Source organism: Oncorhynchus tshawytscha, linkage group LG22 (assembly GCF_018296145.1).
Source record: "Oncorhynchus tshawytscha isolate Ot180627B linkage group LG22, Otsh_v2.0, whole genome shotgun sequence".
NCBI classification, from domain to species: Eukaryota; Metazoa; Chordata; class Actinopteri; order Salmoniformes; family Salmonidae; genus Oncorhynchus; species Oncorhynchus tshawytscha.
In genome coordinates, this window is record NC_056450.1 from 12,695,969 (window position 1) to 12,714,469 (window position 18,501).

Sequence of the window (18,501 nt, forward strand, 5' to 3'; positions counted from 1 at the left end):
CTCTAGCCAGCACCTCGTCTTAATAGGTGTGTGTTTCTTTTTCTTCTAGAATATCTATACTTCACCTAGTTGTGACGGTTTTTGCTCAGCGTGTAAAGTCGTGCCTCTCTGTCCCCACAGTCACAACACCAAGACCACTACCTGGCTGGACCCCAGGCTGGCCAAGAAGGCCAAGCCCCCGGAGAAGTGTGAGGATGGAGGTGAGAATCACACACTTGTTCTTCTCTCCTTTTGAGGACTTAAAATATATTTCCTTTCAAAATGCTATTTTCCCTAACCTTAACCTCTAAACCTAACCTTAACCCCTAAACCTAACCTTAACCCCTAAACCGAACTCCTAACCCTAATTGTAACCCTAAACCGAACCGCTAAGTTTAAAATCCCCTTTATCCTCATGAAGATGTGGGAAATGTCCGCGCGGAGGAGGATTGTCCTTGTTTTATTATCCTTACTGGAGACGTTTCAAGTCCCCACGAGGAAAGAGGAACAAAGCCACACACACACTGGTTCTCACACACAGACGGTGTAGAATACCCGTTCTTACACAAGCATCTTGCAGCAAGGTGGCACTCTCCCGACACGCACGGCAGGTAGCCTAGTGGTTGGAGCGTTGGACTCGTAACCGAAAGGTTGCAAGATCGAATCCCCGAGCTGACAAGGTACAAATCTGTCGTCCTGCCCCTGAACAAGGCAGTTAACCCACCGTTCCTAGGCCGTCATTGAAAATAAGAATTTGTTCTTAGCTGACTTGCTTAATTAAATAAAGGTAAAATTTAAAAAATTAACACACGCGCACATGTTACTGTCCATAATCTGAATGCAGCCCATTAGACAGAACTATAAGTGGGGATCCTGTATACCGCTGCAGGCTTGTGACATGTAGACAAGACAGACAGTACTGTAAACAGCTAAACATGGCCCTGCAGGCCTCAGCAATGCGGTGACACACTACATTACCCAGCCTGCCCCCTGTCCCCTAATGGCTTGTGGGAGACCTGCGGAGAGCTCATCAGCACTGTATCTCCAAAAAGGCAATTCTACAGTCCCCTCTTGCGTGAAGCACTCTTTCCCCCTGCATGTGTTCGTCACAGGACAGCACACACTCCAGATTCCACTCACACACCGCTGGGAGAAGACAAGCCACTATTTTACAGAACTCCACATTTCCTTACTTCCTATCTCGCTCTCTCGCGCTCTCTCCCCCTACCCCCTACCAAGCACCCGGTGACAAATAAGGCAGCCCCCTCAGTAGTTTGTAGTTGGTGTGTTTCAACCCTGGATCCTTAGTTCCATGCAGTGAGTTGTCATTCAGAACCGCGTGCCTCATTGTGTGTGTAGACTGTGTCTCCGTTGTTCCAGAAGCTGTAGCAGCACACTGATTTGCATCTTCCTCTTCTGTCTTTTGCCTGCAGAGCTTCCGTATGGCTGGGAGAAGATTGAAGATCCACAGTATGGAACCTACTATGTTGAGTGAGTATACCGCCCGTGATTTCTGGGTGCAGTGTTTCTCTATGTAATGTTGTAGTTATACAGGAGTTGTGGCATGGTTCCCTTTTATTTATTTAGCTGTTATTCAGTCCAGATTGCACAGATGGGCTTTGGTAAATATTGTATTTTGTATTTATTAAGGATCCCCATTAGCCAAGGCAGCAGCTACTCTTCCTGGGTTCCAGCAAAATTAAAGCAGTTTATACAATTTAAAAACACATTACAATACATTCACAGATTTCACAACACACTGTGTGCCCTCAGGCCCCTACTCCACCACTACCACATATCTACAACACACTGTGTTCCCTCAGGCCCCTACTCCACCACTACCACATATCTACAACACACTGTGGGCCCTCAGGCCCCTACTCCACCACTACCACATATCTACAACACACTGTGGGCCCTCAGGCCCCTACTCCACCACTACCACATATCTACAACACACTGTGGGCCCTCAGGCCCCTACTCCACCACTACCACATATCTACAACACACTGTGGGCCCTCAGGCCCCTACTCCACCACTACCACATATCTACAACACACTGTGGGCCCTCAGGCCCCTACTCCACCAGTACCACATATCTACAACACACTGTGGGCCCTCAGGCCCCTACTCCACCACTACCACATATCTACAACACACTATGTGCCCTCAGGCCCCTACTCCACCACTACCACATATCTACAGAACTAAATCCAAGTGTGTGTATAGTGTGTATGTTATCGTTGTTTCATAGTGTTATACTGTACAATAGACTTTTAGAAGATGGTGCCATTTGATAATAACGTGTTTTGTTTCATGAGATGGGATTTATATACACCAGGTTGAAATCATTCAAAGATGCTGGACAGGCAGACCTGAACTTGTCAGTCAGTGTGGTTTTCAAATGTAACCTGTACTATCGATTAAGTTTGACAAGACGGACTAAGGACAACTCGCCTTCCCATACAGCCTTCCCATACAGCCTTCCCATACAGCCTTCCCATACAGCCTTCCCATACAGCCTTCCCATACAGCCTTCCCATACAGCCTTCCCATACAGCCTTCCCATACAGCCTTCGCATACAGCCTTCGCATACAGCCTTCGCATACAGCCTTCGCATACAGCCTTCGCATACAGCCTTCCCATACAGCCTTCCCATACAGCCTTCCCATACAGCCTTCCCATTGTGCCCTACGGGGTTGCCACTGCCTGGTACAGGGGGCACATGGGAGGGGTGACAGGCATGACCTCACCCTGTTCAGAAACACACACAGGCACTCAGAGTTCACCCAGCATAGCCTCCCATAGAAGCAGAGAGAGAGCGAGGGAGGGGGGGGAGAGAGCGAGGGAGGGGAGAGAGCGAGGGAGGGGAAGAGAGCGAGGGAGGGGAAGAGGGAGGGGAAGAGAGCGAGGGAGGGGAAGAGAGCGAGGGAGGGGAAGAGGCGAGGGGGGGAAGAGAGCGAGGGAGGGACGGAGACTACATGACCATAATCTGTTTATGCTAAGGAATCACTGGGACAACCATTTATTTCTTTTCTTCCCTCCCTGTCTTTTTGTTTTGAATGAATACAGTAGAACAGAATGGCTCATTATTTCCTAACTAAAGTACAGAACAAGAGCCATGGTAATCAAAGGAGCGGACTGAGCACACTCAGTCACAGAGGAGCGCTTCTCTTCCCTGATTGGATATGGAGGATAGCTCTCAGCGTGACTCATGCCCAACGAGAGCACAAACAATACTTTTCTTAGAAACGCGCACACGTACACATAGTGACACACATTGACACGCATGAACACACACACACCCAAACACATACAGGCACGCACACAAATAGGCACACATACACTGGCAATTGGCACACATACACACACCGTGTCACACACACACACCCCGTATCTCACACACACACAGCATGCGTCTGATTTATGGAGCAGAGCGAGAGTGGCATCCGTTTTGTGCATGTTATAAAAGCTAGTCACGACTGGCTCAGAGCTACAACTGTTAAAGCGCATTATGCAGATGAGATGCGTTCCTTGCTTTGCATGCAACCTGGGGGGTGCTCCTCTCTGAATAGTAGATGTTTAAACACAAAGTGCTGACCTGGGAATCTGGTATCGAAACGCTAGAGCTCTACAGCTAGCAGGCAACAGCAGGCACACCGGCTGCTTTCCTGATCCTAGGTCAGTCCGACGTGGCCATTGTGAGCAGAGGTATGGACACTGGTCAGATTATAAGGTTATCCCACTGATCTTAGGTCAGCTGAATGTGTCGAGTGGGTAAGCAGGTAAACTGGTGTGTCAACAGGGGCACTGTGGCGTCGTTTGTTTTGGTTTGTGGTTTACAGATGATAGTCTATACAGTACCAGTTTGTGTGCATGCCAAGTGCAGGTTTGCCTGACTGGATAGGGATCAGGGATTTGAATACACTGCGTTCTGTGAGTGTAGTGGGAAACAGACAGGAACCTGTTTGGAGTTTTTGTCACGACACAAGCATTGAAGAGAACGTATCAAGAAAGATTTTTTTGTATTGTTACCCAATTAAAAGATGCTGCCAAGTGAAGAGACCGATAACTGGTGTCACATCTCTAAAAGGAGAAGGACAACAACGATCAGCAAGCTGTGAAAACACGAAAGCCTCACGTTCCTTTAGTCGGTGTCACTTTCCATCCGATTTTTAAACACGAGTGTATTGGTCCTTTCTCAACACTGTGTTACTGAGTGTTTTCTGTATTTACAGTTGCTCTCTGTGTATATATGAACTGTGTATTGAGCTCTTCAGCTAGCGTCCTGTTTTTGTCTCTGTACTGCAGCCATATCAACCAGAAGACCCAGTTTGAGAACCCCGTCCTGGAAGCCAAGAGGAAACTGAGCCTGGACACCCCCTCCTCTGGCCAGCAGGGGGCCACCACACCCTCAGGTAACGCTTCTCTACCAGCCCCGTGTCACCATAGACTGCTCATTGTCATGGTCACTAACTGGTGTACCACTTATTATGAAGCAGTGTATTTAATGAATTGGTTATTTAAATTGGGCATGCGTTCTGTATGCTAGTGTAGATATTGGGACAGAGCATAAACCCAGATTGTCTTACTCAAGGTGATCTGAAGTGAATGACTTTTCCTAATCAGATCTCAACAGCTTAGAGACCGTATCAGTGTACAAGCCCAATACACTACATGGCGAAGGGGAGAGGGGGGGGGGGAGAAACTTGCGTGCTGACTGCTGAGTGATGTTATTGAGACATCTTGGACTACAGGCTTGTGTTTGGGTAATTGTGATTTCCGAGGTTTTCAGCGAGTCTTATGTTGAAATAAGGATATTGATCACCCAGCCATTTGACATTTCTCTGCTGAGCCAACTGTGTTGCCCACAGAATGGAACATATGTCAGACAAGGAAGTGACGACCGTCCGAACACGGAGGCTGACTCACAATATGACTCATAAGAAAACACAGACGCCAACAGCACTGTCACTGTCTGTACCAGCTATCCCAGTGTTTAGCCTAGAGGGCCCTGGTTGTCACAGACATATGGACCTACAGGACAGTAGCAGGCTGCTAATGCTGTCCTGGAACAGACCACAATAACCCCTATGAAAAAAACCTGAACACCCACTGATCAAAATCAAATCAAATGTTATTTGTCACATGCGCCGAATACAACAGGTGTAGACCTTACCGTGAAATGCTTACTTACAAGCCCTTAACCAAGGAGAATAGAGTTTTACAAAATAAACTAAAGTAAAAAAAAATATATTACACCTATGAGTAGGTGTGTCCAAATATAACAAATATAACCAACTGTTTTGGTTACTACATGATTCCATATGTGTTATGTCATAGTTTTGATGCCTTCACTATTATTCTACAATGTAGAAAATAGTAAAAATAAAGAAAAAGCCTTGAATGAGTAGGTGTGTCCAACCTTTTGACTGGTACTGTATATAATAATAGTAGTAATAATATTTTTTTTTAAATATACTGTATATACATTTAAAAAAATAACAATCATGAGGCTATATACAGGGGGTACCAGTACCGAGTCAATGTGCAGGGGTACAGGTTAGTAAAGTTAATGTACATGTAGGTAGGGGTAAAGTGACTATGCATAGATGATAAACAGCGAGTAACAGCAGTGTAAATACAAAGGGGGGGGTCAATGCAAATAGTCCAGGTGGTTGATTAACTGTTCAGCAGTCTTATGGCTTGGGGGTAGAAGCTTTTAAGAAGCCTTTTGGACCTAGACTTGGCGCCCCGGTACAGCTAGCTTTGTTGTAGAAAAGAGAACAGTCTATGACTTGGGTGACTGGAGTCTTTTACCATTTTTGGGGCCTTCCTCTGACACTGCCTAGTATATAGGTCCTGGATGGCAAGAAAGGTTGGCCACAGTGATTTACTGGGCCAGACGCACTACCCTCTGTAGTGCCTTACGGTCAGATGCCGAGCTGTTGCAATTCCAGGCGCAGATGCAACCGGTCAGGATGCTCTCGATGGTGCAGCTATATAACTTTTTGAGGATCTGGGGACCCCATGTCAAATCTTTTCTGTCTCCTGAAGGGTAGAAAGGCGTTGTCGTGCCCTCTTCACAACTTTCTTGGTGTGTTTGGACCATGATAATTTGTTGGTGATGTGGAAACTCTCGACCTGCTCCACTAAAGCCTCGTCGATGTGAATGGGGGCGTGTTCGGCCTTCCGTTTCCTATAGTCCACGATCATCTCCTTTGTTTTGCTCACGTTGAGGGAGAGGTTGTTATCTTGGCACCACACTGCCAGGTCTCTGACTTCCCTATAGGCTGTCTCATCATTGTCAGTGATCAGGCCTACCACCGTAGTGTCATCAGCATACTTATTGATGGTGTTGGAGTCGTGCTTGGCCACGCAGTCGTGGGTGAACAGGGAGTACAGGAGGGACTAAGCACACACCCCTTAAGGGGCCCCCGTGCTGAAGATAAGCGTGACAGATGTGTTGTTGTCTATTCTTACCACCTGGGGGCGGCCCCTCAGGATGTCTAGGATCCAATTGCAGAGGAAGGTGTTTAGTCCCAGGGTCCTTAGCTTAGTGATGCGCTTTGTGGGCACTATGGTGTTGAACGCTGAGCTGTAGTCAATCAACAGCATTCTCACACAGGTGTTCCTTCTGTCCAGGTGGGAAAAGGCCGAGTGGAGTGAGATTGAGATTGCGTCATCTGTGGAACTGTTGGGGAGGTATGCAAACTGGAGAGGGTCTAGGGTTTCCGGGATGATGGTGTTGATGTGAGCAATGACTAGCCTTTCAAAGCACTTCATGGCTACCGACGTGAGTGCTACGGGGCGATAGTCATTTAGGCAGGTTACCTTCGGTTTCTTGGGCATATGAAATATATAGGTATTAGGCAGGGAGAGGTTGAAAATGTCAGTGAAGGCACTTGCCAGTTGATCCGTGCATGCTCGGAGTACACGTCCTGGTAATCTGTCTGAATGCTGACCTGTTTAAAGGTCTTGCTCACATCGGCTACGGAGAGCGTGATCACACAGTCGTCTGGAACACCTGGTGCTCTCGTGCATGCTTCAGTGTTGCTTGCCTTGTAGTGAGCATGAAAGGCATTTAGCCCGTTTGGTAGGCTCGCATCTGGATGAGCATTTCCTTGTTTGCTTATTGACTTAGACCACACTCAACGAGCTGTATGAGTGCCAGCGACGGTTTTTGGTGGTAAATTGACGGCTATGAAAAATATAGATGATCCAGGTAGACAGTGTGATCTACAGCTTATCATGAGGTGCGCTACCACGAGCAATACCTTGAGACGACCTTAATATTGGACATTGAGAAATAGACACACCCCCACCCCTCGTCTTACCGGACGTAGCTGTTCTTTCCTGCCAATGGAAAACCCAGCCAACCTTATATTAGCCATGGGAGGCTGTGTGCTCCTCAGACTTTGTTGCTTTGCTCTGAGCTTCATTGTCATCTTTCCAGATGGGGGAGGTCCTTGGAGGTTGTTGGTAAACTATGTGGTAAATAATCAGGGTTTGATTGAACAGAGGCCCTAATTTTAGTACCAGATCAACTCAGACCCTTTAGAATAGAAGAAACACTGCTCTACTTGCATAGCCTATTAGGGCAGAACAACTCCCAGGGTGTGTCCCAAATGGCCCCCTATTCCCTTTATGCTCCACTAATTTTGACCAGGACCGATAAAGGCTCTTGTCAAACGTAGTGTACTATAAAGGGAACAGGATACCATTTGAGACACAGCTCCAGTCCATTTTCTGTCCTGCTAAAAGATCATTTTTCCATGGTATTATTATGATTATTTTCTGGACGGTTCTTTTGGCTGATCCTCTAGTTTTCTCCAGGGTGATTCTCTGCACTGCTCTGACAGAGCTCTCTGTTCCCTGCTCCCCACACACTCCCCGGGGTTGTTAATGAGTATTAATGGCTAATGGTGGTCTGTCTCCCAGCGGAGTGGAGAGTAGGCCGGAGGGGGCGGGCTGCCACGTGGAGGGCTTTGAACGTTGTTTTGACAAAGTTCCCCAGTCTGACCTCCCTCTACGGAGAAAGAGACAGCTGTCTGTCTCCACAGTGCTGAAGCTGTAGGGGACCGTCATTACCCTTCGTTGACAATCCTCTCTGTATGGAACTTCGTAGAATCACAGCGAGCGGCCTTGCCTGCCTGCCTGAGAAATAGGCCATCCCTTTGTGTTACCTTGACATAATCAGGGCTATGTAAACATGTCTATGTAGCACCCCCTTAACTCCTCCACACACACACATATCCTCACACACAAACAGCTCAGTGACACTGCTGGTGTGCGAGAATGTCATGTTAATCACACTCAGCATAATCTGTTTTCTCAGAGTGCTGAAAATCCAATTATGCAAATCAAAATCCCATGACACATTGACGGGTAGAGGACATGGCGGGTAGTGGAGGAGGGGAGGGGTGTATATCTTTACCCCTCCTAATGAGATTGATACCCCCACCTCTCCTCGATCCATCCATCCGCCAGTGGGTGTAGCAACATTAGAAGGGGACACAGCCCATAACTCTCCCAATGGAAACCAAGGTCAGGGGTTATAAATGACTGAGGCCACATCTGATTATCCTCTATCTATCCACTGTGTCTATCACTTTCAGTCCATCTATTTAGCTCTCTCTTTCGCTCCCTTTCTCTCTCTCCCTCATCTCTCTCCATCCCCCTGTCACCCTGTCTCAGTCACATGGTGAGAGCTGAAATTTGTTGTGACTGAGGTTAGCTCTCTTTCTGTTTGCCTCCATGTTATGGTGGTTCCTCAGATATATGTGCTTGCTTCCATTCAACCACAAGCATTAGAGAGGTCGGGCACTTGGTGTGGATGTTGGGCGATAAGGCCCGGCTCGCGGTCGGCGTTCCAATTTATCCCAAAGCTGTTCGATGGGGTTGAGGTCAGGGCTCTGTTCAGGCCAGCCAAGTTCTTCCACACCGATCTCGAAACAACCATTTCTGTGTGGACCTCGCTTTGTGCACGGGGGAATTGTCATGTTGAAACAGGAAAGGGCCTTCTCCAAACTGTTGCCACAAAGTTGGAAGCCCAGAATCATCTAGAATGTCATTGTATGCTGTAGAATTAAGATTTCCCTCCACTGGAACTAAGGGGCTAGCCAAAACCATGAAAAAATAGCCCCAGAGCATTATTCCTCCTCCCCCAAACTTTACAGTTGGCACTATGCATTGGGGCAGGTAGCGTTCTCCTGGCATCCACCAAACCCAGATTCGTCCATCGGACTGACAGATGGGGGCCCAACGACATTGAGCTTTACACCACTTGGCATTGTGCATGGTGATCTTAGGCTTGTGTGTAGCTGCTCAGCCATGGAAACCCAGTTCATGAAGCTCCAGACGAACAGTTATTGTGCTGACGTTGCTTCCAGTGGCAGTTTGGAACTCGGCAGTGAGTGTTGCAACCGAGGACGAACCATTTTTACTGGCAACGTGCTTCAGCATTCGCCGGCCCCGTTCTGTGATCTTGTGTGGCCTACCACTTTGCGGCTGAGCCATTGTTGCTCCTCGATGTTTCCACTTCACAAGAACATCCCTTACAGTTGACCGAGGCCGCTCTAGCAGGGCAGAAATCTGACGAACTGACTTGTCGGAAAGGTGGCGTCCTATGGGCGGGACGGTGCCACATTGAAAGTCAGTGAGCTTTTCAGTAAGGTCATTCTTCTGCCAATGTTTGTCTATGGAGATTGCATGGCGGTTTGCTCAATTTTATACACCTGTCAGCAACGTGTGTGGCTTTAATAGCCCAATCCACTAATTTGAAGCGGTGTCCCCATACTTTTGTATATATAGTGTAGATTGTAGGTTCTATCAATTTAATTGTTTGCACCATTTGTAATCCCCCTTTTATATACATTTATTGTAAAAATGTCTCTACTTTTCTTCCCCCTACCATCCCTACCCTGATCGGAGTAAACTAACGAACAACAATACTTCTACAGCTACTTACAGCTATTTACTTGTAGTTAAATAATTATACAAATATTCCTAATTATCTTTTTCTTCAAGTGCTGGATTTTCACACACAGCAGCTAATCCACCACTCATTCTGATTTGAACTCCAACCCACCGATATCCACAGATGAACCCATCTTTCCCAGTATGCTATTTCCTCTTGTAGAACATCCCTCCATTTCACTATGATGTCTTACGAGGGTCCTGAACCTTCCTATTTGTGACATTTTTATCGATATTGCCCTAATAGTAAATACTTTACCCAAGAGTATAATGATATTTCCCATTGACTGATCATGGTTTATTCAGATCCCCCTAACAATACATTTTGCAGGTCCATCTGAATCCTGATATTATGACATAACAACCATTCCTGGACCTGACTCCAAAAGACAGCCACCGATGAACAGTACCAGAAAATCTATTGATTTATTCTTTCCTCGTGGCAGAATCTGCTGACTGTTCAATGCCCAGTATATTGAGCGTTCTTTCTGGAGCAAGTATTTTATATAATAGTTTAAATTGAAATGAATGGATTTATGTGTCAATAGTTGTTTTATATGTCAGTTCATAGACCTGATGCCAAGGTAGTGGGACATCAAAAACCTGTTCCCAGCTGACTTGGATTTTATTTGGGTATTGCTGTCAAACCTTTTCGGATTCATACTAATCTATTTAAGTCCGTAATGATTTTTTTTAATGGGTGGCTGACAAACTAATCATAAAATATATATATTTTTAAAACAATTGTCTCTTCTAATTTTGTGGCAGAGCCATGATGAGTTAGTTATAATGTTGTATTTGATTATACACCTCCATACACTGATGATATGTGATTTGAGTGTTGGTCGAATTAGTGACCATCTGAGTGACGTGCAGCTGTCAGATGTCTTGTCACCGTGGCGATAGCCTACACTGTGACGATGCAGGGGACAGATGGCTAACAGCCGGTGAGCACGCATCTGTGTCTGTCTGCCACACACACACACACACACCGTTGTCCCATGCGGATATATTAGACTAAAATAAGCGTAGCGGCATAGATGTGTCACTGTCATCTGTCATCGTGGATTAGCCTAGCGTGGTTTCTCTGTCAGATCAATGCAGCTGAACAACACTGACAGGCCTAATGATGATAATGCCACAAACAAACAAGGAATTAATAGTCACTAATTTGTCAAGTAAAATACTTCAATCGGTCAATAAGATTTGAGAGCAATTAGCTGAATTACAGTCATAATAATTATCGTTAAATTGCTGATATAGTATTTCCCTCCTACAATTTGCATCTCCCATTCTCTCTTTCTCTCTCTCTCTCTCTCTCTCTCTCTCTCTCTCTCTCTCTCTGTGTGCTTTTCTTGTATTGGGTAATCTTTCTCTTAAGTGTTTTTTCTCCTTCTCTCTCTCTCTCTCGCTCTCTCGCTCTCTCCATCAGATGAGCCTGTTGTGGGTGTGAGGGGTTTTGTGCGGGACCCAGCCCACCTCCAGGGCTCCGTCCTGAGGACAGCTCTAAGGAAGAGCCCCCAGGGGTTTGGCTTCACCATCATCGGTGGCGACCGCCATGACGAGTTCCTCCAGGTGAAGAACGTGCTCCGAGACGGCCCTGCCGCGTACGACAACAAGATGGCCTCCGGTGCGTGTGAACACGTACAGACTCTTACACAGACACACACACACACACCAGCAAGGTTCATCTTCATGGACTGTACAGGGTCCACACCCTGCCTCTTGACAGTAAAACTCCACGTCAGTAACAGTTCATGTTATGGCGAGCGCCCTGATTTGAAGAGGAGCCATATATTTCAGATTTCAGAGGTCCCTTGGCTGTGCTTCTTTGCGTACCTATGGTTCTTACGAGCTTATCTAGAAGTGTGGTCACGTATCTTGGATCAGGTTGTGACGTACAGAATATAGTCCATGTTGTCAACAACCATTACTACTAGTGGTATACACCTGCCAGTGGCTCACTGGATGCTTTAGGAGAATATTCATTCTATAGACCGTGACATCAGATGCGTGGCAGTTATAATGAGTTGTTTACTGCCTGCGATAACGCGTTGCAGCGCTGTACACCGTATTGTGTCACAACCATAACAATGCTATTGCCCAGCGTTCTAAATGTACAACCGCAAGGGAACAAATGCTTCCATACGTCGTTCCCCCTCGCTGTCCTCGAAAATGATTAGATGACCAACTGTACATTTTTGATTCCTTAATAATACAGCAATAAGATGCTCTCCAATCCGCGTCCGTTTCTCTGTCGCTGAACCGTCCAGGCTAAGTGTGCCGCTGGCAGTAATTGATGCCAGAGTGGTGCCATTTTAATGAGCATGGAGAGTAATTTGATCTGGACATTGGGTCTCTGAAGCGGTCCCATCTCATTTCTGAGTTTAATCGTTAACTCGGGTTCCTTAACTCTGACTCATACTCGAACCGTTCAGGGTGCGTGAATGCGTGTGCATGAAGTTTCGGCTTAATTACCCGTGTTTGCCCTGACAGTGATTGGCTGTTGATCCATCTTGGTTTGTTCAGCTCATTTATATAACACAGCGAAATGTTAGATGTGTTTGTTAGCAACAGCTATTGATTGTGTCGGGTGGCTCCTTCAGGAGGGAGGGGGGGGCTAGCAGCTAGCCAGCAGTGATGTTTGTGTTGGTTGGAGATGAGAACATTCCCCTACTCTTCATTGATCTGTCTGGGACCAGCTGAGCTAATAAACCCAGGCTAGGATGAGGGAGGATGAGGGGAATGATATAGAGTTATGCTGTACCGTATGTTGTTCGTTCATCAACCCCAGAGCAGCTGTGGAGATGAGGAAGGAAGGAAACGCGTTTCAGCTCTTGACCTGAATGTGCTTTGGAATGGGCACTTTGTACCAAAGTGATCCAAATGGACTTGTGGTTTAATTGACTCTATTCTCTGGACATTGTCACTACTAAACCACAACGCACTCCCGCTCTAGGAATGTACCCATCAGTACCCAATGCTGATACATCTTCCCTCCTATTTCTCCTCTCCTTCCGCTCTACCAGGTGATGTGATCGTGGACATCAATGGCTTGTGTGTCCTGGGGAAGACCCATGCCGATGTGGTTCAGTTGTTTCAGTCTGTCCCAGTCAACCAGTACGTGGACATGGTGCTGTGTCGGGGCTACCCCCTGCCTGAGGACACCGGTGGGAGTGACGATGCCGCAGGGGATGTAGCCACCGCCCTGCCCCTGGCCCCCGAGGCCAGCCCGTCACCTTCCACTTCCAACACCAAGGACATCCACTACGTCACCAGCCCAGACGGCACCCTTCCTAGACAGGTACAGTCAGAAGAAGATGGGCCATCCTGCTGATCCCGGGTTCCTCTCTAGGATTCTTCCTTCTTGGGAATTTTTCCTGGCCACTGTGCTTCTGTTTTTGATTGCTGTTAGGGGTCTAGGCTGGGTTTCTCTTAAAGCACTTTGTGACAACTGCTGATTTAAAAGAAAAAACAAGGGCTTTATAAATAGATTTGGGTTGATTGATTGACAGAACACCGCCACTGCAGTACCAACCATGACCAACGGGGGGCGCCACTATCCTGAGGGTCCAGACCCCACACTGCTGCAGCCGGAGCTGGTGGGCGTGCCCCTGGTGAAGGGGCCGGGAGGGTTCGGCTTTGCCATCGCAGACTGCCCCCTGGGCCAGAAGGTACCATTTATATCTGGGTGACGAGTTGTCGGTTTTGTTTTATGTCTGGAAAAATGAATTCCGGCAACACTTTACAATAGCTGTCCTCGTGTATGCCGGATTGTTATAATAATGCCTTATGTAGCAGTAGCTGTTGCAAAGACTTTATAAAAGTTCATTAAGAGTTACCGAATGTACTTTTTCCGGAGGATAAGAAAGGTAATCTAATGTGACATAGCTTAACCGAATCCAATCCAATCGAAACCTATTGGAATGTCATTTCAGGTGAAGATGATCCTGGATGCCCAGTGGTGCCGTGGCCTGCTGAAGGGGGATGTTATCAAGGAGATCAACCGTCAGAACGTCCAGACACTGAGCCACGCCCAGGTGGTGGACATCCTCAAAGACCTGCCGGTGGGCAGCGAGGTCCACGTCCTGGTACTCAGGGGAGGTGAGAGAGAGAGCGGGGGATGGTGGGAGGAGATGCATAGGAGGTGGTGCCTTCATCACAGTCAACATACTGGGATTCAGAGGAGCTGCGAGACTAAACTGTACACTGCCACATTAGTGATGTCATGACTTTTTAGTGTGACGGGGTCGTGGGGCTGTGAATACGTACTGTAGTAATAGAAGTTCCTCGAGGAAGTCAATTAGATGGCCGTTCAGCTCCTCAGCAGCCGGCCCTCCCAGAGGCCAGCCCCAGAGCCAGCCACCGTTTAATAAAGCAATTTCATGCTCGTCTATCCCACTATCTATTTCCCATTTGCACCTCTGCATACAAGCAGGCAGGCTCAGAGAGCAGTAAAAGTGGGGCTGTGAATATGATACCTTGACCAGAAAGGTGAGGAGGAGTGGATGCTAGTGGGAGTTAGATTCAAGTGTCTCTAGTGTTTGGCCAGATAGTTAGATACGCATTCAGTGGCAGACAGCCTAACAGAGGCAGTCTGACATTTTGGATGACGGAAAGTGATATTGGCCCTGCTCACCACTTCAAAGAGGATGCTGTCACTGAATAAACTAAAGAGCTCTTTCCGTTTTGCCTGCACTACAATAGCCAAGATGCTGTACGTTGTGTAGACCCACAGAAATATGCTCCAATACTCTGAGGAATGCTAAGGAGTCAAGATGCAGCATGTTCACCTGGGGACGTGTGCTCCAGTGCTCTGAAGGAGTCAAGATGCAGTATTTTCAGCCAGAGAGTTTGTTTGTTGTGAGGAGGCCTGGGGGAGGGAGCAGATTCAGGTTGTGCTGTTGACTGCTCCAGGGAAGGATGTGGGGGGACTGATGGAGGGGCTAGCAGGAGACCACAGCCTGGTCCGGTAGGAGACTGACCACAGCCTGGTCCGGTAGGAGACTGACCACAGCCTGGCCTGGCAGGAGACTGACCACAGCCTGGCCTGGCAGGAGACTGACCACAGCCTGGCCTGGCAGGAGACTGACCACAGCCTGGCCTGGCAGGAGACTGACCACAGCCTGGCCTGGCAGGAGACCGACCACAGCCTGGCCTGGCAGGAGACCGACCACAGCCTGGCCTGGCAGGAGACCGACCACAGCCTGGCCTGGCAGGAGACCGACCACTGGGGTGTTTAACTGTAGAGTTCCCTCTGAGATCACCTAGGGGCTGAGGTGTAGAACCTGGGTCTATGATCAGGGGGTAACATCAGCTCTCCACCACTGACCAACACAGAGAGGGGGAACAAGAACTTGTCTCCTCGGCTGACCACACCACACACTCAGAAGCCTCCAGGGTCTTTCCGCTGTGCAGTATTGGGGCTTGCCCTATGTGGTACTAGTAATATCAATGTGGATTGTCACCATTCCCCATGGTCAATGAAAGGTGGTGACTAGCTGTGTATCATACAGCTGGATATACACCCCTGAGTCATCCCTTCATGGTGACTGTGCTTCTCTTAATGAGGGTGAACTGCTGAGCCCTTATCTGAATAGACTGTCTGACTTGTGGTGGCAGGTGTGGACAATACATTACAAGGTTAACCCACGGCGAGGCACAATGTCATATCTCTTCTCTCATCGCTCTTCCCTCAGTCTGTTTCTCTGCTGAGATCAGAGATCCTTCCCATGCTGATGCTTGAGAATAGTGCCACCAGCTGGTTAAGTTGAACCATGATCTCCCTGGCTTTAGTATCAGAGAGGAGAGCAGGGAGAGAGGATGTATGGGGCTACGGTCATGGCCCCTCCCCTTCCAGCATTGGGGAACATCCTGTGCCCACGTGCGCCACTATTTCTATTTCTATGGCCACAAACACTACAGATGACACAATCTGTTCACACCCCAACTTGTTGGAGGAGAGAACATTTCAAGTTTATTTCCTGCTATTCTATACATTTTGCCATGTGTGTTCATGTGATATTTCAGTGACTCGAACATTACTCCCAAAAAAGAAACCTAGCTAAAAAATGTCAGCTGACATGGGCTAGTTGATCTGGACATTTCTGACCAGTTATAAATATATAAATGAATGTATACAATGATGGAAAATAGGAAAACTGAGGATGCACTACCCAATTTTGAAAATGGCACCTTGTGCTATTACAACTTGAAAGCCGGACTGACCCCTGCGCCGTCCGGCCCTGCCGATCCCTCTCGCCCCCCCTTAGAGGGCCTGCCCCACAGTTTGGGAACCACTGCGCTAAAGCAGATGAAAGAGGATGTGTCCACAGCAGAGCAGGAGTAAAAGAGTGGCGAAGTAGAGAGAGATTATTATACATCACACATCCAGCACATTAACCCAGTCATCCCTCTAAGGCACTGGAACCTGTCCTCCGTAATACATTGGTATTATACTGTATTGAGTCATCTTTCTGTCTAATAATGTTGTTTTTCTCTCTCCCTCTCTCTCCCCAGGTCAGACATCTCCTGTGAAGTCTCTAAAACCTGTAAGTTCAAATAAATGCTTTTAATTACCCTTCTCCTCTCTTCCAGAGACTCTCCCCGTGGCCTCTACAGGGGATTCTAATCAAAGAATGTGTGTCCCAAATGGCGCCCTATTCCCTATGTAGTGTGCTACTTTGACCAGGGTCCATAGGGCTCTGGTCAAAGTAGTGCACCATGTAGGGAATAGTACCATTTGGGACTCACCTAGAGAGTGTAGAAGCGGGTCTGGGAACATAAATGGAAACACAGGGCTTTTAAACCCCAGATGAATTATTAAAACAAGCCCTGATATAACTTTGTCTTAGTTTCATTCCCCACCAACAGCAGTCTGCTGTAGAGAGCCGTACATTATTCAGGGAGCTGTTCGCGAGCCACACGCTCGCTGGTATTATTTTTGGAGGCAGCCGGCTGACTCGGATGGGTGAATGTGCTCCTGGCAAACAGCTATTTAACATCCTGGCTGGTAGTAGCTATACTGTGTAACAGTGTTTTTAAGCTGTAAATCCACGTTCAACAGTTCTGATGTGCCGCCTTTTACAACAGAGTCTACTGGGTCAACAACAGAGAATTGTATTGAGATATAATACATCCAAATGGAAGAATCCGGCTCAGTGGAAGTTTTTTTCCCCTACAGCTTTAATGAGGGACTGTGTTAACAAAGGCCAGCACTGCAGACACTAGTGGAAAACATCTAAGAGTAGTTTGAGAGTACAGAAGAACATGTCCTGTCTTGCTAAATCCAGCACTATTATCCCGACGTGTCTTGAGTTGTAGATGATGCTATACGGGCCATTTAAAAGGTGCTGTAGAGTTGAATTGAATCGTCTGGTTTGTTGTGTTGCAGTGCACTGCTCCCATGTCGCAGCAGAGGCAGGAGAGGCAGGAGAGGCAGGAGAGGCAGGAGAGGCAGGAGAGGCAGGAGAAGGAGATGTCCACCAGCACCGAGACCCTCAGCCCCGCAGACCCAGCCCTGACCCCGGCCCCCCAGCCCCTTCCCTTCCCCCCCAACACCATGCGCTCAGCCTCCCCCAAACCCGACCCCTCACAACTCTACCTCAAGTCCAAGGCCCTGCTGGACAGCAAGCGTGAGTATACAGTACATACCACTTCCTTACGCGACAGCCCATGTGTATCGACGGGGTGGCAGTCTCACATATCACTTTTCTTAACCCTCACTGTCCTCATGAGTACTGAACATAGAAGGTGTTCGGTCTTTGCTTGTTCCTCTATAGCAGCGGTGAATTCAATGTGTCCTCTTCCTTTCCCTCATTTTCCCCGTCCAGCCCCCAACACCAAGGACCTAGATGTGTTCATCAAGAGGAACCAGGAGTCGGGCTTTGGTTTCCGCGTTTTAGGAGGAGAGGGGCCAGATCAGCCCGTAAGTACCCCTACCAAAGAGACTGCTGGTTCGGCCAGCATGAAGACTCCGGGCACACTGTGGGCTGTTTAGCCAGCCTAAGCCTCGTGGTTTAAATGGGTTACCTCCAATGACCACGAGTATGCTTCATCTGGATCTGGGAAACTGGCTCTAAATCTGGTTAAAGTTATGCCCCTGTGTTTGAGTGGCTTCGATAAATGTCATCATGCCCTCCTTTGTTCCCTGGCTTCAGGTGTACATTGGTGCCATCGTACCCCTGGGAGCGGCAGAGAAGGACGGGCGTCTGCGGGCAGGTGATGAGCTCATGTGTATCGACGGGGTCCCAGTAAAGGGCAGATCTCACAAGCAGGTGCTGGAGCTGATGACCAACGCTGCCCGCAACGGACAAGTCCTGCTGACAGTCCGCAGGAAACTCGCTCACACAGGTGTGTGTGTGTGTGTGTGTGTGTGCGTGCGTGTGTGTGTGTGTGCGCGTGTGTGTGTGTGTGCGTGTGCGTGTGCGTGTGCGTGTGTGTGCGTGTGTGTGTGTGTGCGTGTGTGTGCGTGTGTGTGCGTGTGCGTGCGTGTGTGTGTGTGTGTGTGTGTGTGTGTGTGTGTGTGTGTGTGTGTGTGCGTG

General features: G+C 47.9%; 1 protein-coding gene across 1 annotated transcript in view; it reads left to right on the forward strand.

Moving 5' to 3' along the window:
• LOC112221820 (membrane-associated guanylate kinase, WW and PDZ domain-containing protein 3) overlaps positions 1-18,501 on the forward strand; it is a 212,027-nt gene that overhangs the window by 184,570 nt on the left and 8,956 nt on the right. The window contains exons 7-17 of the mRNA XM_024384174.2: positions 121-200; positions 1,413-1,470; positions 4,292-4,398; positions 11,391-11,588; positions 12,988-13,262; positions 13,474-13,632; positions 13,897-14,062; positions 16,478-16,509; positions 17,352-17,592; positions 17,791-17,885; positions 18,118-18,310. Coding sequence (XP_024239942.1) covers positions 121-200; positions 1,413-1,470; positions 4,292-4,398; positions 11,391-11,588; positions 12,988-13,262; positions 13,474-13,632; positions 13,897-14,062; positions 16,478-16,509; positions 17,352-17,592; positions 17,791-17,885; positions 18,118-18,310 — 1,604 coding nt within the window. The remainder of the gene's footprint in view (positions 1-120; positions 201-1,412; positions 1,471-4,291; positions 4,399-11,390; positions 11,589-12,987; positions 13,263-13,473; positions 13,633-13,896; positions 14,063-16,477; positions 16,510-17,351; positions 17,593-17,790; positions 17,886-18,117; positions 18,311-18,501) is intronic.